The sequence below is a fragment of the Scyliorhinus canicula genome, chromosome 21, assembly GCF_902713615.1.
Source record: "Scyliorhinus canicula chromosome 21, sScyCan1.1, whole genome shotgun sequence".
NCBI classification, from domain to species: domain Eukaryota; kingdom Metazoa; phylum Chordata; class Chondrichthyes; order Carcharhiniformes; family Scyliorhinidae; genus Scyliorhinus; species Scyliorhinus canicula.
In genome coordinates, this window is record NC_052166.1 from 56,992,693 (window position 1) to 57,019,475 (window position 26,783).

Here is a 26,783-nt window from a genome sequence, read left to right on the forward strand (position 1 = left end):
TTTTCCTTCGTCCCACTCTGGGTGAGCACCATAAATTACGGGGAAAGCTCCTCTAGACACCTTCCCCCACCGGGATTCATCGAAACAGTGCCGTTTGGGGCCCTCAAATTGGCCCAAAAGTCCTTAAATAGCGGGAGCTGCCGAACGTGCGACTTAGCTCCGCATAGCCGCAACCGGAAGTCGGTGTTAGATATACCTAACAGTAAGACTGCTAAAATAACTTCAATTAGTACCATTAACTGTTAGAAGAGAAATTATGGGCTCTTTGTATCTGAAGAAAAAAAATTAACAATCAGAACCGTGCTTATATTGGAGGATGGTATTTGGGCAGAAGCCCTGAGCAGAGTAAACACGACCGCAACATGCGCCAGGCTCAGCCTGATCCTATTTAAGGTTGTGCACCGGGCCCACATGACGGTGGTCCGGATGAGCAGATTCTTCGGGCTGGAGGACGTGTACTAGATGCGCCGGAGGGCTGGCTAACCATGTACACATGTTCTGGTCGTGCCCTAAACTCAGGGGGTATTGGCAGGGATTCGCAGATGTCATGTCCCGGGTATTGAAAACTGGGGTGGTAATGAGCCCGGAGGTAGCAATCTTTGGGGTTTCGGAGGACCCGGGAGTCCAGGAAGAGAGAGAGGCTGACGTTCTGGCCTTTGCTTCCCTGGTAGCCCGGCGACGAATACTGTTAGCATGGAGGGACTCAAAGCCCCCGAGGGCTAAGGTATGGCTATCGGACATGGCGAGCTTTCTTGGCCTAGAGAAAGTCAAGTTCGCCTTACGAGGTTCGCTACTAGGGTTCGCCCAAAGGTGGCAGCCATTTATTGACCTTTTTCGCAGAGGAGTAAGCGTCAGCTGGGGGCGGGGGGGGGGGGGGGGCAAGGGTAGAGTAGAGTAGAGTAGGGATATTGAGGCAGGCCCGTGCGTGAACAGAGCCGTGGTTTGCAGTATGTTATTTTGTAATTTGTGTCTTGACCTTTTTTTTGTACTGTACAAAGTCACTTTCTCTATATGCCTAAAATACCTCAATAAAATTGTTTGTTTAAAAAAAGAACTGTGCTTATACAGTAACACCATTGTGCTTTCTCCTTTGCCAGCTGCTAAAGCTGTCTCTCTGCTGTGTTCATCCATAAAGCTCTTCCTACACATGTTTACACTACCTCAGCTTTAGATTGGACCTTTTTCAGGTGAGGCCCATTCCACTATCTTTTAAATGTGCTGATCTTTAGCCACTGGGCATATTATCACTTCCCATGGCATCAAGACTTGAAACAAACATTAACAAGATACAATCTCCAGAAGAAAATAATTTTAAAAGGAAAAGGCAGTCTCACCTTTCAGCCGTTTGATCTGAAGAGTAGTTAGGATAGCTGAAAATATTTTTGCCTTTGTCTTTTCCATGAAGTACTGATTACTCTGTGACAGGCGCTCTAGAATTTGGTCCAGGGGGTCCAATATTTTAGACACTTGAACAATGATGCTGAAAGGTAGGGGAAAAGTTAAAATAACCCAGTATTCAATGCTGTGCCATTACTTCATTAAACAACATGCATTTGTAATAATAATAGACAACAGAATCCGAGCGATGCTTACTCAGATACACTCTTGGATCTATAACTGTAAAGAAAGCAAAAATAGTTTTGCAATTTGACTGAGTATGTTCAATATGGATCATTGTATTTTTACCTCAATTTTAAAATTTCCTAGTAAATAGCAGATAAAATAAAATAATTTTACACATGCTACACAATACATGTTAAAGGTTCAAACGGTATTAATTACTCAACTGGACCCATTGATCAATACCCAAAGAGATTATCTATCTTCAGCTGAATCGCCTCACTTCATACCTTTTCCACTGTTTCAACAGGATTAGAAGTAGCGTTGCCAGCATAGACCCCATTCGCAGACAGGAAGCAGAAGAAGGCACCAACAGCTATCAAAAAGAAAGACAATTTGAAGGTGGTGAAAGTCCAACATACAGGGTGGACTGGAAATCCCACTTCCAACAAAGTCCAATCTAAAACTGTTCATCAGAAAATGTGCAAGAGGGATTTCTGCATGCTCGACGTCTGCTCAAATTCTAACAACATAGCTGAGACTCTGAATTTTATTGCAATTACAAACAAAGAAACTCACCAAAACTTTGGTTCCCTCGAGAACATCGTGTAGTAACTGCAGCCGTAGTGAACAATCACCTAGATGCATCACCTCCACCTGGGGAATAAAATAGCCAAGAATAAAACTCAATTACGTGGCTGCATACAGGCTATTTCACAAAACAGTGATTCAGCAAACTTGCTCTTTTGCCACAATATGAACAATACCTTCCCAGATTGGACCAGAGAAGATCAGGGCATTAAAATATTTAAAGTGGGGAATATGTCCCCCAATCTGTTACATAGCTACTCGCTGCCATTTTTACATAATTGAGAAAGGCAGCAGAAAAGCAAGGTGAAAGCAGCTGGCTCAAGGTGATAAATAAGTTTTTTTTTAAATAGCACTGCTTGTGGGCCAAGTAGAGGAGCGCTTCTCCAGGGCACTCAAGGAAACCTCTGCTGATCACAACTTCTCTCCAATACCTGCTGTGATCAATAAAGCACTCCCACTGTCCCCCACAACCACCACCAACTACTCTCTCCCCTTCCCTCCCAACTGCCACTCTCTTCCCACTCCCTCACTCACTAAATCCCATTTCTCATTTCCTCTCTACTGATGCTGGAGCCCTAGGGTACCCCCTCCGGTAGCCTCCTCAAATTGACTGGCTACTGAGGAGGAAACGGAAGAAAGCTATTAAATGCTCCCCGTTATTCAAATTCAAATAATGATTGATCTGACTTTTCATTGAAAATAATTTCCTCACCAGTGCAAATTGCATTTTGCGTGCTGGAGCACATGGGCATAGTGGATTGGTTATGCTAATAGGTTGCAACCAAAATATTTCAAAACCTATAAATCAGATTCAGTAAGCTTGATCTATTTGTGGGTTAGTACCATTAAATGATCATGTTCTGCAATTGTAGTAGAAATCTAACTAAAAAGACATCTGGTCTGCCTTCTCATGCACCCCAGTCCCACACTACATGATTGGAGCAGCATGGTTGCACAGTGGTTAGCACTTCCGCTTAAACAGCACCAGGGACAGAGGCTCAATTCTGGCCTTGGGTGACCATGTCGAGTTTGCAATTTCACCCCGTGTCTGAGTGGGTTTCCTCCCGCAGTCCAAAGATGTGCAGGTTAGGCGGGCCACGGGGAGAGGGCAAGGATAGGGAATTCTTTCAGAGGGTCGGTGCAGGCTTGATGGGCCGAAGGGCCTCCTTCTTCACTGTATTCTATGTGGACTAAATTTCCTCAGGGCAATAAATTCTGCATTTCCCATTTTGACCACATCCTAAGATTGTGTTTTTTTTTAAATCAGCTGTGGGTCAAACACTATTAAAACTAACACTTATACATAAAGTTCTCCTTTGCTACAGCCACATTCACCATTACTTGGCATTTGGCTGACATCCCTCCACTTCAGGATCATAGGACAGTGCCTCCAAGTCCCACTCCTGGATTTGAGCAGATAGTCCAAGTAAAAAATTAGAAAATTACAAATGTCACTCTACTACTTAAGAAAGCTGACAAAGGGAAACAAGGGAATTATCGACCGTATCTCAGTTATTTTGAAATTACTAGAGCCTATCTATAATTAAGGATAGAATCATAGCATTTCTACAGTATAGAAGGAGGCCATTTGGCTCATCGCATCTGCACCTATCCTAGATTACCCTACCTAGGCGCTTGCCCCGACCCTATTCCCGTAACCCAGTAACCCCACCTAACCTTTTGGACACTAAGGGATAATTTAGCATGATCAGTACAACTAACCTGCACATCTTTGGAATGTGGGAGGAAACCAGAGCACCCAGAGGAAACCAGGGAGAAAGTGCAAACGCCACACAGTCACCCTAGGCCAGAATTGAATCCGGGTCCCTGGCAGCAGTGCAAACCAAAATGCCACCTTGCCACCTAAGGACAGAATGGCTGAACACCACAAAAAGTTTCAGCTGATCAGAGAGAACTAACATGGATTTACAAATGGTAGGCCAAGCCTGATGAACACAATTTAATTTTTTGAAGAGGTGACTAAAGTAGAGGAACATTTATGGATGTTACTTATGGACTCCCAGAGGCATTTGGCAAATTCCCTCAAAAACTTCATTAAAGTTGACGTTGATGGAATGGACGGTAAATGATTGACCTGGTTATGAAATTTACTGTGTAGAAAACAACAGAGAGTAGGGGTCGTGGGGCAGTGGCATCCCAGAAGAATCTGTTACCAATTCTATAACAATTCTATATTTTTATTAATGGTTTAGATAATAGGATAGAAAGCCATATATCCATGTTTGCTGATGACACATGGTTAGCACTGCAAGAAATGCAGATGGAAGCTTAAAACTACAAAGCGATATTAATAGATTAAGTCAATTGGTAAAAGTGTGACAAATTGATTTCAATTAAAGCAAATGAGATGTCATGCGCTTTTGGCCCACAAAGGATAAGATTTTCTAAATTTACATTTATTTTCTAAATGTTTTGAGATACTTAGGTGATAAGTGCTCCGTAAATGCAGCGTTTTCATAAACCCATACGTTTACGTAAACCCATCTAAAATGAGAACCTACGGTGTTTTATCTCTGCTACAAGCATGTTAAGATACAAGACAGTAGGCAACAGCATTAAGTACAGGATCCTTCCAGGTTCCAATTCTATTCACTGTCACTCACCACCATAAACAGGATTGAGTTTTTTGTGTGTCTAACTTTGGTGTACGTTTTGTACAATGCTGCATCACACACTACCCCAACATCAGTATAGCCACTGTCCCCATAAAACAAGGTGATATCTTAAATTGTGGGGCGAGATTTCAATCAAAGCCGGGTAACTGGGGAAACTGACCAGATTCTAAACAGCTGCAATTAAGTGGATTTAACCAGATGATCCAGATTTGTCACTTCCACTAAAAAGCTGGACCTGAACAAAGTGTCTTTGAAAGTTAAACTTTTGATAAGAATTTAGTACTCAGAACAAACAATGATATTTTATCCTTACGTAGCTAGTAGCCAGAACGAGAACCATTCTCCACGCAGAGATTACCATATGGAAATCGAGACGGGTGGCAGCTCCCTCTGTTTCAGTCTCCATCATATGGAGGACAAGTGATTTGATATATTCAGACCAATATTCATACCGCTTCTTGTCAAAGAACATCTTCAGTGTCTGTTTTAAGGATTGGTCCAAAGAACCCCTGACAGACAAAATAACATAAATCAAACATGATCTGGACAGTCATCATTTCCTAATTCATGCTTGGCTCGACTCAGTTCATTGATGGTCAGACCAATACTTTTGCGCCATTGTAATTCAAAGCAGCTTGATTTGCCAATCAAAAGAAACATGATCAAAAGAGAACACAGTTGGTTTTGTGAACCTGGCATAATTGTGACAATTATTACGGCTGGGATTTTCTTTTTTAGACGACATATTTAATTTACTTACTGCATAAAATGAATCAAAACCAAAATTGTATTTGTCCAGGTAAATAAATAAAAAAAATCCTGCACTTCATTCAGCCCATCCATTTAAAAAAAATTAAACATTCATCCGAAAGAATTATATCCTTCCCTTAACACACAAGGGGAAGCCACAAATGCAATGGGGAAAAGAACATTTTATGTGTAAATCCATAAACTAAAACTTCTGTAAATTCTGAGTTCTTACTGCAGCATGCTGTTTTCTCAGCTGCAAACCAGAGGATAAGTTTCAAGAGTTAGGCTGGTTGAAAAATTTTAAAACTGCAAATTACCATATTTCCACCAGACCATCTAATATGTTGAAATGAATATCAACTTACTGGCACAATTTTGCAATGCATATTGTATAAAAAATCAACGATATTTATCTTTATCCAAAATTCACTTTACTTTTGACCTAATGTATTAGGTAAAGCAGCTCTCCATAGCTGGCCACCATAACAGGCATGGTGGCACAGTGATTAGCACTGTTGCCTCACTGCTCCAGGGACCCGGGTTCAATTCCAGCCTTGGGTGGCTGTCTCACAACGTGTCTGTGTGGGTTTCCTCTGAGTGCTCCGGTTTCCTCCCACAGTCCAAAGATATGCGGGTTAGGTGAATTGGCCATGCTAAATTGCCCTTTCGTATCCAAAAGGTTAGGTGGGGTTACTGGGAAAGCATGGGCTTAAGTAGGATGGTCTTTCCAAGGGCCGGTGCAAACTTGATGGGCCGAATGGCCTGCTTCTGCACTGTAAGGATTCAATGATAACTCTGTTCAATCTAACGAAAGAGGAATCCTAACAGATGAACATTATTTTACTTTCCAGGCAATCCACTAATTAACTTGAACAAACTAAACTGAACTAATGCAGACCAGAGTGAAGCTGCTGTTGCTGTTTAACAATGATTACTTGGAATTATGCAGCACTTTTAGCTACAAAAGTGTCCAATAGTGCTTCACATCAACATTCACAAACAAATCTGGACAAGTTGCACAACAGATATTGGGCCAGATGAAAAAAAAATTTTAAGGAGAAAAGTGAGTTGGAGAGGTTTAAGAGCGAATTACAAAACTTTGGGTCTTAGCAGCTAAAGAACAATTGCCAATGCGACAGCAATTAAATGGAGAATGTTCAAAAGGACAGAATAGGAGGACATTAGAGTCGGAAGCGGTTATAGATAGGGTGGGGTGTGCAATGCCACAGAAATGTTTCAAAACAAGGATGAGGAATTTGAAGACAAGGGTGATGATTTTAAAATGAAAGCCAACAGAGCTCAGTGAGCACAGTCAATTTTTCCTTATTCTTTCGCAGTATGTGGGCATCATTAGCTCAGCCCATCCCCAATTGCCCATTGGTGGTGTTAAGCTGCCTCCTTGATCCGCTGCAGTCCATGTGGTGTAGGTACAGTACTGTTGGGGAGGAAGTTCCAGTATTTTGACCCAGAAACAGTGATATAATTCCAAGTCAGGATTGGTTTGTGGGAGGTGCATCTGTATCTGCTTTCATTCTCAAAGCACAAGTCAAGAGTGTGATGGAATATTCCGCACTTGCCATGCACCTGCTGCCCTTGTCCTTCTTGGTGGTGGAAGTCAAGGTTTAGAAGGTGTTGTCAGATGAGCCTTGGTAAGTTGCTGCAGTGCATCTTGTAGATGATACATGCTGTTGCAAATGCGTGTTGGTAGTGGAGGGAGTGAATGTTGAAAGTGGTGGATTGCGTATCAACCAAGCAGGCTATTTTGTCCTGAATGGTATCGAGTTTGAGTGTTGTTGGAATTCAACTCATCTCGGCAAGTGCGGAATATTCCACTCTTGACTTGTGCTTTGAGAATGAAAGGGGTTTAGTGCCCCGAGCACAGAAAAGGGCAAAACGCTGAATTTAGAAGTACAGAAGGGAACATTAGGCAGAAATGCTTCATTTTTAATTCACTTAAGCCAATGGAACGTGTTGGTCATGGATGTTTCAGTATCACGGGTCAAATCCACCTGTTATAAGAATATATTGGGTTTAATAAATAATACTGCTTAGCTGCTGCTGCATCTGAATCAGTAAGAGTTGTATACCTGACAACGTAGTAAATCTCCAGGCAGATGATCTTCAGGGTGAAGGCACAGGTTTCCAGGATGCTCTTCTATAGAGGAAGAACTAACTTTAATTATGGCAAAATTCAGTCATGCAGAACACATTAACCTATACATTGCTTGCAAATATTCATTTACTTGAGGAAATACAGTGCTATTTACTGCCATAGTAAATTTTGGAGATAGGAGGATGATGGAGAATGACTGGTCATTGTTTTGGGAGGCGGCGGCAAGAGCCTAATAGGCTGGTCAGCAGACCTCACTAAAGTATACCAAAGTTTCACAAGGACCACCTCTAACACGGACAGCATCTTTGCGAAAAGTGTTGATAAAAATATTTAGGTTTTTATAACTATAAACATTCAGCAGCGTTAATGGCCGAGAGATTTGTAGCCAAAGCTTCCCAATTGAAATACTGAACACCTGAATAGAACCAAGAGGCACTCTTTGGGAAAGAAGAGGATAATCTTCTGAAAATTAGGGTGTTAAAGAAAAGTTTATACGTTATACCTCTGTAATGTTCGAGGGTGCTGGCAGTTCTCCAAAAAGCACAGATGTCAAATTTTCCCAGAATCGATCCCTGAAAAATAAAATACATTGCATTAAAAAAACTTGTCGTCTCAAAGAAAATACTGTACCTTTCTGAAATATTTTGATAAATAAAAGTTTAATTAAGCCCATCCACCAGTGTGGGTTGAGATGCAATATTTTAAAGCATCCTACACTTTGCTTTCTTTAAAGAGCGATCAAGTCTTTGGGTTTCTTTAGGTGGCCTCTATCCTCAACTCTTGAATAGCCAACAGGTTTTCTAACAGAATAAAATAGGGCATGCGCGCTGGTCTAACAGTACCCACTGATTCATCAACAATGAAGGGAATCTACAATTCAGTTACAGAAGCAGAAATAAAACAGGAATTATTCAAATTTACTTTATTATTTTTATCTTCACCACAGTTACGCACTTCCATGTATTGTAGGATATGAGGAACAATCTTTGTTCTAATCCTATCCAGGTCCCCTCCCCAACTTCTTCCTCTATTTCGCTGATAACTGTGTTGCTGTTTCCTGCTTCTGCTGACCGTGAGAATTTGATTGAAACTATGCTTCCACTTTTCAACCATTCTTCACCTGTGTACAGTCCATCCCTTAATTCCCAACCTTTCATCTTTCTTGCCCTCCCTGGACTTTCCATAGACATCTTCTCGAAGCCCCTCCAAAACGACCCGAATCGTGTTTCTTCCAATTTACCTTAAACTCGGTTATTTTTCTCAACTTTAAGTCCTCGTTGCAACACTTCTGATGAAAGCATTATCTCCATCAATACCTCCAAAATGTTATTTTCACTCAACTAATATTTCCCTTGACAACGGATTACATAATTGACCTTGTTCAACATTTCCCAAGTCTGTATCTTCACCCTTTGCTGTTTTCTTCACCTTGCCCCGACTGAACTCCAAAAAGTATGATTATTTTCCTGAATTTCAATCATCTACAACCAAATCCCCACAGCATACATAAGTGGCTGCAAAGCACCTTAGCTGCCCTGATGTCATGAAATGCTCTAAATAAATGCAAGCCTTTTTCTCCTTCAAATATTTACACCCTTCCCGTTTCTAAAGAAATTGATTCTCTTTATAATACCCTTGTTCTTTCTTCCAGCACCCTGAAATCTTGCTACCCTTCCCGACAACATTCTATCCAACCAAGCATGTGTAATTCACCTCATCCTACACTCTTGCCAAGAATTCCAAACATTCCTTCCACAAGTCAGAAACATGCATGTACTTCCACAAATGGAGCATAGTGTACTGCATTCATTGCTGAATGCGGGTTCCCCTCTACACAGAGGAGAGGAGGTGCAGATGAGGTTGTCACTTTGCCAAACTTCTCGGTGCTGTCCACTTGATATTAGAACATAGAACATAGAACAGTACAGCACAGAACAGGCCCTTCGGCCCTCGATGTTGTGCCGAGCAATGATCACCCTACTCAAACCCACGTATCCACCCTATACCCTAACCCAACAACCCCCCCCTTAACCTTACTTTTTAGGACACTACGGGCAATTTAGCATAGCCAATCCACCTAACCCGCACATCTTTGGACTGTGGGAGGAAACCGGAGCACCCGGAGGAAACCCACGCACACACGGGGAGGACGTGCAGACTCCGCACAGACAGTGACCCAGCCAGGAACTGAACCTGGGACCCTGGAGCCGTGAAGCATTTATGCTAACCACCATGCTACCGTGCTGCCCCTGACTCGGACCTCCTCATGATGTCACCAGTTCAAGTGTCTCCTCTTGAGGTCGGCATGCTTGCACTTCTTTGGCAAAAGTTCTGTTTTTCAAATTTTTTCTCAAATGTTTCAAATGCTTTTAATTGCTGTTATGAATTTGTGGTGGCGGTGTGTTAATTGTCCAGGTTTAGTTTTAAATACGTTTCTAGGCATTCTTGATACAGCTCCCACTGTTGATCACTGTTACCTAGACGCTATATCTGTGATTAAGCCTGGGCATCTTATTTGTTGTTTTGTAAACAGTTCCATTTGCAATTCCTCAGAAAAAGCTGTCATGAGCACATGTGCCAAATACTGGGCAACATCCAAGGTTGGACCGATAATTGCCAATGACAGTCATGTCACTAAAGTGCCAGTCAATGATCACCTAGCAAGAGAGTCTAAGCACCTCCCCATGACATTCAGCAGTACTAGCATCACCAAATGCCAAAATCACTAACATTCTGGGAGTCACCATTAGTCAGAAACTTAACTAGACCAGCATATAAACTGTGGCTACAAGAGTAGATCAGATGCTTGGTATTCTGTATGACTCATTCATCTCCAAAGTCTGCCCACCATCTTCAATGGCAAGTTGACCAACTGTCCCTGATTTTATGGGATCATCCCATTATTGAGATGATTGTCCAGGTCCTGGATTGTATGTCTCTGGGATGCTTTTCCTGTGGATCCTGTAAATCTCATGCAGTGCAGAACACATCTATGAAGGGTTTAAAATCATTGAATGCAGCAGAATTCTCCTGGGAAACTGCTGGGGAGCTTCTGTGACATTCCCACAGCTGAAGATGGACTGCACGAGCAAGATGAACAAGGCACAAGAGAATGGGAACTTTGATAATCCACAAGGAGGTACAGATAACAGTCAAGGACCACAGATGTGTGTTTCCTGATAGTATAATTATGTAGACGTGCCAGGTTAGTGATTGAATATTGTAATTAGACAAGTGTATGGATGCTGTTATTGGTTAAGTAAAATCCTGTAAATGGAGGGTCATAAATAGAAACAGGGCAGCATGGCGGTGCAGTGGTTAGCACTGCCGTCTCATGGCACTGAGGACCAGGTTCAATCCCGGCCCCGGGTCACTGTCCGAGTGGAGTCTGCACATTATTCCCGTGTCTGTGTGGGTCTCATCCCCACAACCCAAAGCTGTGTAAGGTAGGTGGATTGGCCACGCTAAATTGTTCCTTAATTGGGGAAAAACAAAATTGGGTACTCTGGCTCCACCACTGGTGCAGCTTGGGAGCACAAGTGTGCCACCTACAAAGTGCACTGCAGCAACTCACCAAAGCTTCTTCAAGTGCACCTCTCAAACCTGCAACCTCCTACCTCAAAGGACAATGGTAGCAGTCACATGGAAACAGCATCAACATTAGGACACAGATCATCGGTCCTTGAAAGCCATTAGGTCAAAATCCTGCATCTCACTCCTTAAGAGTGCAGCTTCACCACCCAAATTGCAGCAGTTCCGGAAGACAGTTCACCTCCACCTTCTTATGGGAAACTGAGGATTGGGCAATAAATTCTGGGCGTGGCACTGGATCCCACATCCTGTGATGAATTGAAAACAGCACCCCACCATCGCGCATGGAGTATATTAAGTTCATATGGAGTGGAAACTAGACAATCCTGCTCTCCTAGCTTAGTGAGGCTCACAGTGTAAATTAAACTCCAGCACCTGTCTGATCAATGTAACTAATTCTGCAACTATCTGCGTTCTGCCCTTTTTTTAAACAAAAAACAATAAAGCCGCTGTGGGGACAAAAATATAGATTTAGAGCTTCAAAAAAGCGAAAACACTTTTGTAATTATAATAAAGAAAATGAACATACTTGGCTCGCAAAACTGTCATGGCGCTGTCCCTGCGATCCTGCCACAGCGCGTGCAAAAACGCAATGGCAGCACGGTGGATGAGAGGGTGACACCAGTACTTTCCTTGTTGCGTGGAGTCAATAAATTCCAGTACCACCTGCAGACAGCTCCATTCCCCCAAGATAAACTCCTGTGAATACATGTCACAGAACCATTAAAATTAAATTTGGTCAATATGACATTCAACTTTTAGATGCCCATGAGGTGCCAAGTACATTTTTATTTCTCACCTTTGATCCAACTGCATCATCTTTCACTTCCAGATTCAGGAAGAGCTCAATCAAGCCGGGCTGCGTTTCAACTGCAACAGTTAAAAACTCCAGGATCATCACCTTAATCCGCATGTCCTGAATCACAGAAAATATGTTAGTTAGCATTTTAACAATTGCTGGAGAAACTCATTTGCTTGCACTCTTCTCATCTTTAAATTTCCCTTCAGAATTCCAATTGAGTCAAATATATTGTATATTTGTTTTGTCTCGAGTCAGTAGCATAGGGCATTAGCATCATCATCTTGTGAAACAAGTATACAAGCACCTCTGTCTTGCTCTGCAGTCTATTAAGAAACGCATCACGTATCGCTGCAGCATCACTTCCAAGGCAGGCATACACTGACATTGGAGCCACCTGGAAAGTATAACAGAAATGTTTAAATTCACGTATTTACAACTTTTCTCTACGGTCATTTTATTAACTTCCCAATCTCCCAAGAAATGTCTTCTCACCATCTGCTCTTCTTCAGCTGTGAATGTGGGATGTTCAGTTCAGACCCTTTCAAAAATCTTACTTATTTAATCAGGCTGCTATTGAAAGAACTCTACTTTCTTTTGTGCTACACCTCAATGGATTTCACCATTTACTTTTAAGGCATCCATAATTTTTAACATTTTATAAGCATACTCTTTGTGAAGGAAGTGTTTAATGTTCTACATCCACTATATAATTACACTAAGTCTTACACATCGGCATGGCAAATATAAAAATGTAATTCGTAAAAAAAGATTAAAATGACAGAGATTTTGGATCTTTATTACATTACCTTCAACAGGTTTACATGAACAGATCTTTTAACTTTATTCATATTCCATACAGAGTGAGAGTGGGAGTTGAGCCTCAAAATCTAAGCTCAATATGCATGATAAAGAATGCCCAAATCAGCAACACCCCAGGAGTGCACCTCAAGGCACCCCAGTTGTCTAATGGATAAAGCACTGGCCTCCTAAGCCAGGGATTGTGGGTTCAAGTCCCATCTGGGGTAGAGCAGCTTTTTAAAAAAAAAACACCATGTGCAACACTGGCAGATAGATTTCTTTGCACATTCTGCCAGTGTCTGCATGGGCTTCACCCCCACAACCCAGAGTTGTGCAGGGTAGGTGGATTGGCCACATTAAAATTGCCCCTTAATTGGAAAAAAATAATTGGATATTCTAAATGTTTTTTAAAAGGAGTGCATCTCAAGGCAACATCTACTCAAAACATACTGCTGGTAGAGACTGATAGAGGAATTGTAAACAGAGCATCCACACTCACATTCCTCTTTCTGTATTATCTATCTCCACACTCACGCCTCCCTTATTGTCTGATTACAGTTACTAACTGTTTAACATATCTTGACAGTTTGAAACAGCGATCTATACCCTGCACACAAAATCTTGACCCAAGCACTGACTTTAGCCTTAATTGACACCGAGACTCGGAACTGAATCCTGGCCATAGATCTGGTCCAATGCAATGTACACAAATATAATGTACAAATTCAAATTACCATTAAAGGCATATGACTAGTATAAAACAGGTAGCCCGACAATTCTTGTTTCTGCAGATTTAATTGTTAAATCTGGATTATGGCGCTGGAATTCATCAAAATAAGATGGAAAAATGACTGATCTCAAAATTTGAATACTACAATGCTCCCAAGTAACATGGGTCCCCGGGTTCTGACGGCTTATATCCCAAGGTTCCAAAAGGAAAGGGGTAGCTCCAGGGAGAATGGATGCACTGGTTATTTTCCAAAATTACCCATTTTGTAGAATGGCCCAGCAGATTGTAAGTTGGCAATCGTAATACCACTAATGGAAGGGAAAAGAAGGGGAACTACAGGCCAGTTAGTTTGACATCAATCATCAGGAAAATGCTGGAATCTATTAATGAGGAAATTATAACAATGCACTTTAGTCGATATAGTGTTACAAAAGAGAAACCATGTTTGATGAGCTGAGGGTAGATATGGGCCCGGGAAGAGGGGGGGGGGGGGGGGGGGGTCGGGATTGAAGGCGCTAGCGACAGCGCCGCTCCCGATGGCCCCGGGGAGATACAGGGAGTCTGGTAGTAATAGCATTGCTGAGAATTTGGAGGCAGTTTCGATAGCACTTCGGGTTGGGGGCATGGTCAAGGGAAATGCCGATTCAGGGGAACCATAGATTTGAGCCAGGGAAGTGAGATGGGTAATCTCTAAAGTGGTGCATGTGAAACTGGACCCGGGATATCGGGAGGCCATATTCGGGATGTCGGACCAGCCAGGGTTGGAAACGGGCGAGGAGGCTGATGTTGTAGTCTTCGCCTCATTGATCACCCGAAGGCGGATCCGGTTAAGGCAGAGATCAACCTCTCCACCCTGTGCCCTGGCGTGGCAGGGGGAACTGCTGGAATTCTTGACGCTTGAAAAGGTCAAATTTGAACTAAGGAGAAGGATGGAGGGGTTCTACAATTCATGGGCGTTATTCATTATGCACTTTCGAGAATTGGATCACATCGAATATTTTGGGGGGGGGGACCGGACGCCCGGGAGGGTTGGGGGAGAGGGACTGTATGTTTTAATAGTGACTATGGGTGATTCCCAATTCCGTTTTGTTATTTGTTTATGTTAACATGCGGGCTAATGTTTGGGGTTTGGTGGGAGGATGGATTCATTATTACTGATATGGGGACTGACATTACATTCGTTACTGATTATTGTTTATTGTTGGATGCAAATTTGGGAGAAAATGTGAAAAAGGAGAATAACATTTTTTTTTAAAAAATGGACAGGAAACAAGGATTGGGGATAAATGGGCTTTTTAAGTTAGTAAGCTATGGAGTGCTGCAAAGATCAGTGCTCGGCAGTCATTTTCAATCTACAACTTATATCAAGAGACCGTGAGTAATGCATCCTAAGTTTATTGATGATACAAAGCTAAATGGGAATTTAAGATGTGAGAACACAACGTGGCTGCAAAGATACAGACAGGTTACATGAGTAGTTGCAGTTAAGAGCATAAGTGAGGTTATTCAATTTGGTCATTAGAATTGAAAGTAAAATATTTTTTCAAATGTTCAAGTTCAAAGAAACTTGGGTGTACAAAGCTAGCATGCAGTAAGCAATTAGGAAGCAAAATAGCATATCAGGGGATTGCAGTAAAGGGATAAAGAAGTCTTGCTACAACTGTACAGGACTTTGATGCCTGGAATACAGTGCACAAATTTGGTCTCCATATCAGAGAAAGAATATACTTGCACTGGAGGCAGTAAAGGTTCACCAGCTTTGTTCCTGGGATGAGAGGGTTGTCCTCTGAGAAGAGGCTGAGTAAGTTGGGCTTTTATGCTCTAGAGTTTAGAAGAATGAGGGGTGATTGCATTGAAGTATACACAGTTCTGTGGGGGCTCCACAGGTTGTTTCTCCTAGCTGGAGAATCTGGAACTTGGGGGCACAGTATCGGGGTGATTGCATTGAAGTATACACAGTTCTGTGGGGGCTCCACAGGTTGTTTCTCCTAGCTGGAGAATCTGGAACTTGGGGGCACAGTATCAGCGTAAGGGGTCTGTAAATTGGGACTGAAATTAGAAGAAATGTCATCTTTGGAATTATCAAAAACAGAGAGTCATCAATACTCAAACATTGAATATATTCAAAGTCGAGACAGATTTTTGGACTCTCAGAATCAAGAGATATGAGGAGCAGGCAGGAATGTGTTGAGGCAGATTATCAGCCAAGATCATAGATGGGACGTGCAGGCTTAAGTTGTCGCACGGTCTATTCCTTATGCTCTTGAGTGGCAAAAAAGTAATTCAATTTTGTAAGACAAAATGCTTACGGAACATGAAACATAAGTACTCCAAGTTAAAACACTCAATCAGTTAACATTCCCACGCACTTGCAACATAAACCTAATTTTTCTCCCCACCAATTATCCATCTAATTGTTCAAGTCATCATTCTTGATACACGAGTCTAGATACTAAACTAAATGTCAGCAGGCTCTGAACCACAGATGAGCTAATTCTGTCTTTGCCCATTATGCACACTGGCACGCTTCCAGCAGTGTTTGGACAGCATCAGGAGAGAACTTCTGGTTGATTTTCCCTTGCCAACCCAAGAATTCAGAGACCAATGCAAGTGTTTCTAGAGATCAGCAACCTCAATAGGTTAAGTTCCATCTTGGGATGCATAAACTTCAAAACATAACCTACCATTGCAAGTCTCTTCAAGAGCTGGATAGCAAGGCGTGGCAGTGCGGCATCATGCCTGTGGTATATATACTTCGCCAAAACTGCTATCAAATTATTACCATGGGTACCTGAAATAGTTAACATGAACATAAAATAAAATCATCTCGCTTTAAGAACCGAGTTACCATTATCATATTGGTACCACAGAAGGATCTCATCAAAAGGCTCACTCTTATTTGTTAATTTTCCATAACAGTCAGTGATGACTGGGTGGAGTAAGAGCAAGCGAGCTAAGATCAATGAATAGAAAGATCAATTCTGCTCATATCACATATTGTCAATTATCTTTTGCTTACCCATCGCAGCTCTGCAATCTGCCACTCTCTGCTCAAAGAAATAGGCAGAAGAGTCCTTACATATGATTTATTTAACTTCTAGCTTTATTGCCTCTGTTTCCAAAATACTACTTGATCTTTAATTTCTAATCTGTCAAGCCACCCAGTTAATTTAAAGGCCGTTAGTATTTAAACTCGTCAGTATCCATTTTTGAAAAGAGTGTTCCTTAGCCAGTTGGAAAGATGTCATGGAAAAATACACAACTATCAATATCTGGACAAACAATACTCAATAACCCCATCTGATTCAAAAGTCGTTTGGCTATTTCACTGTCAACAGAAGGAATATATATTGCTCTATTCTGGAAAGCCAGTTGGTGACGCATGATACCAAAGCCAATCTTTACTCAATCTTACATTTATTTACAAAGTGAAACATTAAAAGCATACATCGCCAAATTCAACCACATCATAGTTTCAGTAAGTATTTCCTTATATGTGCTCAAGTGAAACCCTAATTAATGCCCTCCATCTGCACGCAACTGATACATAACTAACATCTGCCACTGCAATAAATTAATTTAATCTTTCTTTTCTGATTTGTAATTTAATTGCAGTCCATCTGCCAACCTAAAATGTGTCACTTACTACTTCTCTGGAATTACTACTTTATTAACTAATATCTGGTGTGTCACAACAGGACCCCAAGAACAAGTTAAAAACCACTACAAAATATTAACAGCAGAAACAATTCCATCCTATTTCCCAAATGTCATTTCCGATTATTCATTGCTTCCCACGATGATTACATACCGTGTTGTGTTAGGGCCTGTTCCAAAGGCGAGACCACGTCTGCTGATGGTTTCAGTTTGATGACATTGTTAGTTATAGAAAATGCTAGTTTGATTGTCTGAATTAGGGTCTGACCTGATCCTTCAGATCCACTGCGGCATTACAGTTTTAGCAGTTATTTGAGAATGGAAGGGAAAGAAAAGCAGGAAATTAGATAAAAATTTATATTTGTCAATGGGCAAACCAGCAGATATCTAAATAAGTAACGTTAGGAAGGGGTACAAGTTTCATACTTGCAATATTCTTTGAAGGTAAAACTTGTCAACAATTGTAATTAATCTTTTACTTCCATTTATCTATCTGCGTACAATGCATCAATCTTTGGCAGTAAAGACAAAACAATACGGCTATGCAACATTGTGATGCTAAAAGCGTCTGTTTCAAACCTTATGCAATAATTCTCACAGCACTTAATGTTATACATTCAACACCCCATATCTTTGGATCAAAATCATTTAAATGTTTCTCTAACCTACAAAAATATTAATACCCCAGCATTAACTATCAATTAACATATGATGACTGTATGAAACTACAGTAGAATATTCAAACATTTATAGTAACTTCCATTTGTATGGTGCATTTAATGCAGAAAGACGGTCTAAGGAGTTCCACGGAAGCACATTTAGACCAAAGGAGGAGATACTAGAACATTGAAATAAGGTCTTAAAGACGGAAAGGCACGTGGGGAGTCAGAGAGTTTTATGCTTATTTTAAATAATTTTTTGAGCTGTTTCCACCTGAACGACATTACTAAATAGAGGAATTAAGTACAAAAATCAAAGCTGTAATTCCAGTGCAGTACTGAGAAACTGCTGTACTGTCAGTGGTGCCATCTTTCACATGAGACGTTAAATTGACACCCCATCTGCCCCTTCTCCAAAAAAGATGCTATGGCACTATCTTGAAAGAGTAGGGAGTTTATATCCGGTGGCCTGGCCAATACTTAAACCTCAATCAACATCACACGGGCAGCACGGTAGCATGGTGGTTAGCATTAATGCTTCACAGCTCCAGGGTCCCAGGTTCGATTCCCGGCTGGGTCACTGTCTGTGTGGAGTCTGCACGTCCTCCCCGTGTGTGCGTGGGTTTCCTCCGGGTGCTCCGGTTTCCTCCCACAGTCCAATGATGTGCGGGTTAGGTGGATTAGCCATGCTAAAATTGCCCGTAGTGTCCTAAAAGGTAAGGTGGGTGGGGGGGGGGGGGGGGGGGGGGGGGGGGGGGGGGTTGGGTTATGGGTATAGGGTGGATACGTGGGTTTGAGTAGGGTGATCATTGCTCGGCACAACATCGACGGCCGAAGGGCCTGTGCTGTACTGTTCTATGTTCTAAAACAGATTAGCGGTTATGAATTTGTTGTCTGTGGGAGCTGCGCTTCCTACCTTCGAACAGGGTCCGCACTAAGTATTTCACTGGATGGACAGCAATTTGAATGCGCACTGTAAATGCTTCCTTTAAATGCAATTTGTTATTTTTAATGATGAATACACCATTTTTTTCACAGACATTCATTTTCTCTCTCTTTAGTTTGCTTCTTTACTTTTTCCTTGCTCAATTGAAGTCCTTCATATCTACTGTTTTTGTAGGATTAGCTTCCTCACACGTAAACACCTTCCCATACTCTAGCAACCTGAAGTTCTCCCTTTTACTCCATTTTTAAGTAGTGTTTAATCAACATATTTGTTCAGACCTAATTATTGTTAATTAAGCACACATCAATGGGAGTAATCCCAAGATTATATTTTCTTAGTCAAAAATAATGCTCCCACCTGAAATGAGTTTGGGTGGTCTCAATATAGCTTCTACTGAAAGTGAGTGTACAGTATAACAATGTCTATCCATTCAATTCTAAAGTCATGCAACTTGATCAGTGAAACATCAAAGATAACTAGAAAAATTGAACTGTCTACAAAACATCAGCACCTACTTTTCGAAGATGGAATTACAGTTTAGGAAAAGAGAAACGGTTTTGCTTTCTATCCAACATGTACTATACATAATATGAATAAAAGGCCAATAATGACTGGCATAGGTTTAAAATTATCCATTCATCATTTGTATGCTGTGCACACAAAAACCTAAACAACTGTCCACTTATACCAGATTATTTGAAGTTTATCAAGTGTGGCAGCTTTTATATGAACCAAATGGCACCCTTTACACACAACCTACCAATAAATCTTTTACAAAGTTTCATGAATGCAGGTATTTGGCATTACATTTATAAAGCTTTTAGCAACAATCAGAGGATCCCTCCCTAAAAGGTGTACCTACACTACTTGGACTGCAGTGATTCAAAAGGAACTCACCACCGTCTCGGGAACAATTAAGGGTAGACAATAAAAATGCTGGCTTAGCCAGCGACACCCACAGCCCACAAAAGTATACATTTTTTAAAACTTTGTATTGCTGATGATGCAAAGGAAGTTGATTGGAGTGCATGTAAACTATACACCTTGCCCGACCAAATTTTGTCATATAACATACCTGCTGGGCTGTGTTGCCATAACCGCATCAATAGTGTCCACCCCAACAGCCATAATATTTATGATGGTCTGCCCAGCTTCTGTGTTTGCCAAACAATGGGTGCACAAATTCTGAAGACTGAGGGAGTTACTAAACAGAAAAAGAATAATGTTAAGCTTTATGCAAAGCAATGCCCTCCTCTGCAATCAGACATCCCAAAAATTAAATTTAGAATGCAACCTTGCACCATACCTGCCTTGTGACTCCTCCACTGGATTCATGTGCAGGATAGTATAAATAAGTTCAAAAATCAGACAACCTGTGGGATTGATGGTGCAGCATGAAATTGTAAATTGATTAAAATTGCATCATTCACAACTGTTTGTACAGATAACTGCACACATTTTGCTCATTTTAAATGAACAATTTGTTTTTAAATTAAGATGAGCCAAAATAAATATTGTCCTAATTGTTTTTCCCAGTTTCTAATATGTAACCTGTTTCCAGAGTAATTAATGGAGCATGTTTATATACCAATATGAACATGGTTAGCAGATATTAATTTAAATAACCAGTATTCTAAATTCAATCTGGGATCTACCTTTGGTCCACTTCCCTTCAAAAGCAGCCCTCTGTTGTTCCTTACAACAGGCGGAAAGTTTTCTCCTGCATCACGTCATATAGTACCTGTACTAAACCCTCTCTTACAATTTATTAAAATTATTCCAAATATTGAACATTAAAATTGAGCTTCATTTGACTGCTTTTTGAAAGGAATATTCACGTCTTTGGCTTGCGAGTGGGTGTGGTAGTTGAGCCAATGAAGATTCCCAAAGTCATCACATTAATTACACCAAACCCATCTCAGAGGCTCCCAATGGTTTGCAGCTGCATGTTTCACTCAGGAAGTTGTCATGCTAGATTGGAGGCTGGGTGGAGGAGGCCTCACCAACTCTGGCTGCACAATTAATATAGATTAATAGTTGATTGAGGGAAAAATATGTGGAATTTCCTTAGAAACTTGTCTTTTGTGAAAAGACAATTTCTTGCACTTTCAACAGAGAGCAATATGGAGATGTACATCTAGTATTTGACTGCCAGCTGTCTGTTACCAAGTACAACAATATTATTTTCTGAATTAAAAGGATAAAATGGTGAGACAGGAATGCCTTCAGGTTGTACGGTCTGCGTTTACGTAAGAGTTTCAATGAAGGACTCCAAAATTTAAAACTATGTTCGATGTTATCAGAATAAATTGTGTTTTGGTGTAATACTATTCTGCAGGTTTAATATCATTAGTATTGAGTCCATTTGTAGCTTTAGCCTGAACTAAATTATTTGACAGTGATTTTCCAACTCAAATTTATCAGACAAGTAATACAAAAATCCAGCCTTCTAGTGTATAGCCCAGCGAAGAGGGTATCATTTTGCCCAAGACGGTTTACACCCATCTACTGGATGTTATGAATTGTAAATGCCAGATCAGAGAGCTAATTAACAAAACAACAATCTGGTAAAAATGCAGAGCAAGCGTTGTGAAGGAACATATTTTTTACCTCTTCTTCCTTCTTTAAAATGCCCATCTATACTAATATCTCCTTTTGTGGTTGAATGTCAACTTTTTTAAGTACGGTTCCCATAAAGTAGCGTGAGATTTTTAATTACGTGAAAGGTACTAAACAATTACAAATTGTTGTTGTTAAAAATAAATAACCTTTATTGTCACAAGTAAGCTTACATTAACACTGCAATGAAGTTACTGTGAAAAGCCCCTAGTCGCCACATTCCAGCACCTGTTTGGGTACAGAGGGAGAATTCAGAATTCTCAGCTGGTACGGGAATTGAACCCCCACTGCTGGCCTTGTTCTGCATCACAACCAGCTGTCCCCACTGAGCTAAACCAGCCCTGTCGTAATGCTAAAACCAAGTTTCACAACCTGTCAGGGTACTGAAGTGAACTACATTGTTCTTTCTCCTGCTCTCCAATGAGAGAAAGCAAATAAATGTTTGGAATTCCAGCTAAACTAGATGGAGTATCGCACAAACCATTCTCTTTGATAAATGTGCATATGCACAAAACAAAACGCATAGGGATTGCATCGTGACGGGAAAACAACCACATATTAACGGGAACTTTGGTCATTAGGAAGCAAAACTATCTCAGTATACATTCAGTAAATTTACTACTCAAACTGATGTACCTCCAGTTTTAATCGAACTGTTATTCTTATGGTTTTCCCCACGTTTTATGTTGGAACTTGTCTGAAGTTCAATCAGCAACTTAAAATCAAGAACCAAGTTGATGACAAGTTTGGGCTGAGACTATTATTCCCTATTGAAATATTTTTGAGAATAGTCCTGAACAAAAAATTTAATTGGAATATTAACTGCTTTTCTACTCTGCACACTGAAAGATCGCCTAACAATTACCATGGGTTCTCTGCATGCCCGATAGATTAACAAAATAATTAATTTTGTGCCAATGGGATTGGTCAGAGAAAAACACTCTGGTGGCTGAAGGAATGAAATTTGTGAGCTTCATTCAAAGAAGTAGATCTCCGATGAGTGTTTCCATACAGGAGTCAGAAAATGTGGAACCACAAATAAGCTATACTACACAGGCATAACAATATACAGCCAAAAATTATTAATGCAATTAACAATTGGGAGTGCGAGAGGGTGGCAAGGTGGTGCTGTGGTTAGCATGTAAATGGCGGTGATAATTACTAAGAAGGGTGCTGATAGTGGCACATTAAGAGATCAGAATTTGCGAGTATATATGTACGCTATGTTAATTTGCATTTTTGAAACCTAAATTCACCATCATGTCTATTTCAATACAAACTCCCAAAGTTTTTTTGGGTTCGATCCTGGCCCCAGGTCACTGTCTGTGTGACGTTTGCACATTCTCCCTGCATCTGCGTGGGTCACACCCCCAGAACCCAAAGATGTGCAGGTTAGGTGGATTGGCCACACTAAACTGCCCCTTATTTTGAAAAAAAATAATTGAGTACTTTAAATTTATATAGTTTGTATTAAAATAGGCATGATGGTGAATTTAGATTTCAAAAATGCAAATGAACATAGCGTAAATATATACTAGCACATTCTAATCTCTTAATGTGCCACTATCAGCACCCTTCGTAGTCATTATCACCTCCATTTACATTCACTCTCTTTTTGTCCACATCTTTGTCAATCTTCACCTATCGCTGGCCCTCCATCCAGCCCCACTGCTCCATGACCCCTCCCACAGTACAAACCTCATCCTATTTCCAGTTGTCTCTAGCTTTGACAAAGAGTCGTCTAGGCGCGAAGTGTTAGCTCCGTTCTTGCTCCACAGAACAGACGCTGTCAGTCCTGCTGAGATTGTCCAACATTATCTGTTTTTGTTACACATATACTACTTATTTAAACCATACCATTAAATAACAGTTGTTGGTGTGAGCAATCACATAAATATCTAAACTACGGAACTCAATTCCGTGAAAAAAGTACTAAGGCAACAAACCTATCTTATCAAATAATGCATGCCACATAGAGCAGCTTGAATACAACAGCACCCATGGCACTAATGCATGTGCACATAAGTGAAATGTGGTAGTAGATTAAATAGGTAATATAACTGTGGCTCAAAAAGCAGCATTCTCCCTAATCCCAAACATGCCAATGCAATAAATTGCTGAAGAAGCAAGCATGGTCAGAACCATCATCAATCAGGGAAGATATCAAACCGAGGTATTGACAGATTGCTCGAATGACTCAGGAGAAGATTGAAGCTTTCATGTCATTATTAGCAGAGAGCTCTCTCAGTGACCTATCCAACATTCCTGCCTCATTCCCGTACCAGCCTCCCCGGACAGGCGCCAGAATGTGGCGACTAGGGGCTTTTCACAGTAACTTCATTGAAGCCTACTCGTGACAATAAGCGATTTTCATTTCACCACCAACAACAACTGAGCAACTATCATTACTGTTAATTGGAGCTTGAGTATCAAAACGGTAGTTTGTCAAGTATCAAAATAGTAGTTGTGTCTACTTTCATAACTGTGACAACTGTAGAATCTAATTCTTTATGTATGAAATGCTTTGGGAGTTTGAGAAACGCTATAATGGTCGATACAAGACCACTATCCGAATTGGAGTACATATCTACATAATGATTTGTACAAGAATCCTCACCAATATCCTCTCTTATGCCATAGATGTCGTAGCGCCATTTAAGGTAGGTTGGCAGCAACTCTTTCAAAACAAAAACCACACAAGGCAGAAGACCTCGACTCTGAGTACTTCCCAGTTGCCCCTGTTGGAATGCACAAAAGCACAATTGTGACATGTTTACTAAATTGGATTATCTAGATCTAATTATATCTGTGGAACTGACAGATACAACCATGCAGGATACTAAAAAAAAAAAAGACTAGACTAAGAAGAGGTCAATTCTATGAAGTCAAATCCATATACTTTTCCTATACACCAGTGTCACGATTGTTTTATCTGTGTATTAAATATGTGCCATTCATAATTTAGTTATGGAGAATAGATTGTGTCATAGGTAGTTCAAGCAGTGCAATTCATTTTGCTATGCTTAAAAAAAAAACACTTGTGGACTTCCAATGGTGGCCATGGAGGGGTAGGTCGCACATTTGATAGCTCCCGCCTGCAATGGAATTTTGACCCTTTTCCCCCTTTTTTTCCGGATTTTATGGGATAAATCAGTGAAGAGTGAGACAGTAAGGACAACTCCCCCTCCGGTGTATGGAGAATTGGACCAGAAGTGGCCGTGTCAGACGACAAAGTCCTATAAGGGTGACGCAAGCAGAGCTGGTAACACGGGACAGCATGGCGGAGAGCAAGGGCTGCGGGGAGATGGCACAGTGGTCGATGGAGCAGCTGGTGAAGTTTTTCGAGGATTGCTTCGCCACCCTGAAGAAGGACACGCTGGATCCAATCAAGGCTTCGATTGATCAAGTAGTTCAGAATCAGGAAACCCACGGGAGAGCAATCCAGGAGTTTGAACAAAAGTTGTCCAAACACGAGGAGTATATAACCTTGCTGGAAAGCTTGGTGGGGATGATGAACGACCGCCGGAAAAGAATGCAGGAGAAGCTGGAGGATCTGGAGAATAAGTCCAGGAGGCAGAATCTCAGAATTGTTGGCCTCCCTGAAGACAGTGAGGGATCGGATGCGAGGGCCTATGTGACGGACATGTTGGAGAAGTTGATGAGGGCTGGGGCATTCCCTCGGCCCTTGGAATTGGACAGAGCGCACAGAGCCCTGGCAAGGAAGCACAGAGCGAATGAGCCGCCAATGGTCATGGTGGTACGTTTTCACCATTTCATGGACAAGAAAGAACGGAGCAGCAAGTGGGAGAACTGAGAGTTGTGCATCTATCAGAACCTGTGAGCGGATTTGGCCAAGAGGCGAGCTGGGTTCAATTGGGCAAAAACGACCCTCTTTAAGAAGGAGGTGAAGTTCAGGGGCAGCACGGTAGCTAGCATAAATGCTTCACAGCTCCAGGGTCCCAGGTTCGGTTCCCGGCTGCGGAGAAGGCTTTTGATTGGGTGGAATGGAATTTCCTGCGGGAGGCCCTGGGAAGGATTGGGTTGGTGAGGGCTTTATTGACTGCGTGCGGTTGCTTATCAGGCACTAGTAGCGAGTGTGCGTACGAACCGGCTGAGTTCGGGATATTTTGAACTACACCGAGGGACGAGGCACGGGTGCCCCCTCTTCCCGTTACGGTTTGCTCTGGCCATAGAACAATTGGCCATGGCGAGCCTCTAGGAACTGGAAAGGGCTGGTTCCAGGGAGGGGAGAGGTGGGGCACCGATCTCACTCTACGCAGATGACTTGCTCTTGTACATTTCGGACCCATTGGAGGGGATTGGGGGAAGTAGTGCGAACCTCGAGGGAATTTGGCAATTTTTCAGGGTATAAATCAAACATGGGGAAAAGCAAGATGTTTGCGATCCAGGCAAGAGGACAGAAGACTAGGAGAGCTGCCGCTTAGAATGGTAGGGAATAGGGCAGTACGGTGGCCTAGTGGTTATCACAGCTGCCTCACGGCGCTGAGGTCCCAGGTTCAATCCCGGCCCTGGGTCACTGTCCGCGTGGAGTTTGCACATTCTCCCCTTGTCTCCGTGGGTTTCGCTCCCACAAACCAAAAATGAGCAGAGTAGGTGAATTGGCCACGCTAAATTGCCCCTTGATTGGAAAAAATAATTGGGTACTCTAAATTTATTTTTAAAAAAGAATGGAGGGGAAGAGCTTTCGAAATCTGGGAATCCAGGTGGCCCAGAAATGGGAGGTACTACAAAGTAACCTATCCCGGTTGGGAGAACAAATGGAAGGGGACTTTAAGAGATGGGATATGCTCCCGCCATCATGAGTGCCTCCCCATCTTTATCCCTCAGGCCTTTTTCAAGTGGGTGAATAAGATTATTTTGGACTGTGTGCGGGCGAGTAAAACCCCACGAGTGTAGAAAGTGTTGCTGGAGCGTAGTCGGGGGGTGGGGGTGGGAAGAATGGGAACGGATGGAGGCAGCGTCATGTAAAGACAGCAGTCTGGGAGCATTGGTAACGGCACCTCTGCCGTTCTCGCCGGCCCAATACTCCACAAGTCCGGTGGTAGTGGCGGCTCTGAGGATAATGGAGGAGATATAAGAAAGTGGAGGGAGCATCGATTTGGACCCCGATTTATAATAACCACAGGTTTGTACCAGGTAGGCTAGATGGCAGGTTCCGGAGTTGGAGCGGGCAGGAATTGGAAGGGGGGGGGGATCTATTTATAGATGGGAGTTTCCCAGCTTGAAAGCTTTGGAGGATAAATTTAAATTGCCAGCAGGGAACGGGTATAGGTATTTGCAGGTGCGAGACTTCCTGAGAAAACAGGTTCC

The 26,783-nt window shown here is 41.8% G+C and overlaps 1 protein-coding gene across 3 annotated transcripts in view; it reads right to left on the reverse strand.

Moving 5' to 3' along the window:
* nup188 (nucleoporin 188) overlaps positions 1-26,783 on the reverse strand; it is a 126,211-nt gene that overhangs the window by 44,255 nt on the left and 55,173 nt on the right. For all 3 annotated transcript variants that reach the window (XM_038781467.1, XM_038781468.1, XM_038781469.1), the window contains 14 exons: positions 24,070-24,190; positions 20,140-20,206; positions 19,909-20,037; positions 17,383-17,513; positions 16,256-16,362; positions 12,348-12,437; positions 12,041-12,157; positions 11,771-11,940; positions 8,153-8,222; positions 7,625-7,692; positions 5,101-5,296; positions 2,140-2,217; positions 1,851-1,936; positions 1,335-1,480 (listed from right to left, as the gene is read on the reverse strand). In XM_038781467.1, coding sequence (XP_038637395.1) covers positions 1,335-1,480; positions 1,851-1,936; positions 2,140-2,217; positions 5,101-5,296; positions 7,625-7,692; positions 8,153-8,222; positions 11,771-11,940; positions 12,041-12,157; positions 12,348-12,437; positions 16,256-16,362; positions 17,383-17,513; positions 19,909-20,037; positions 20,140-20,206; positions 24,070-24,190 — 1,576 coding nt within the window. The remainder of the gene's footprint in view (positions 1-1,334; positions 1,481-1,850; positions 1,937-2,139; positions 2,218-5,100; positions 5,297-7,624; positions 7,693-8,152; positions 8,223-11,770; positions 11,941-12,040; positions 12,158-12,347; positions 12,438-16,255; positions 16,363-17,382; positions 17,514-19,908; positions 20,038-20,139; positions 20,207-24,069; positions 24,191-26,783) is intronic.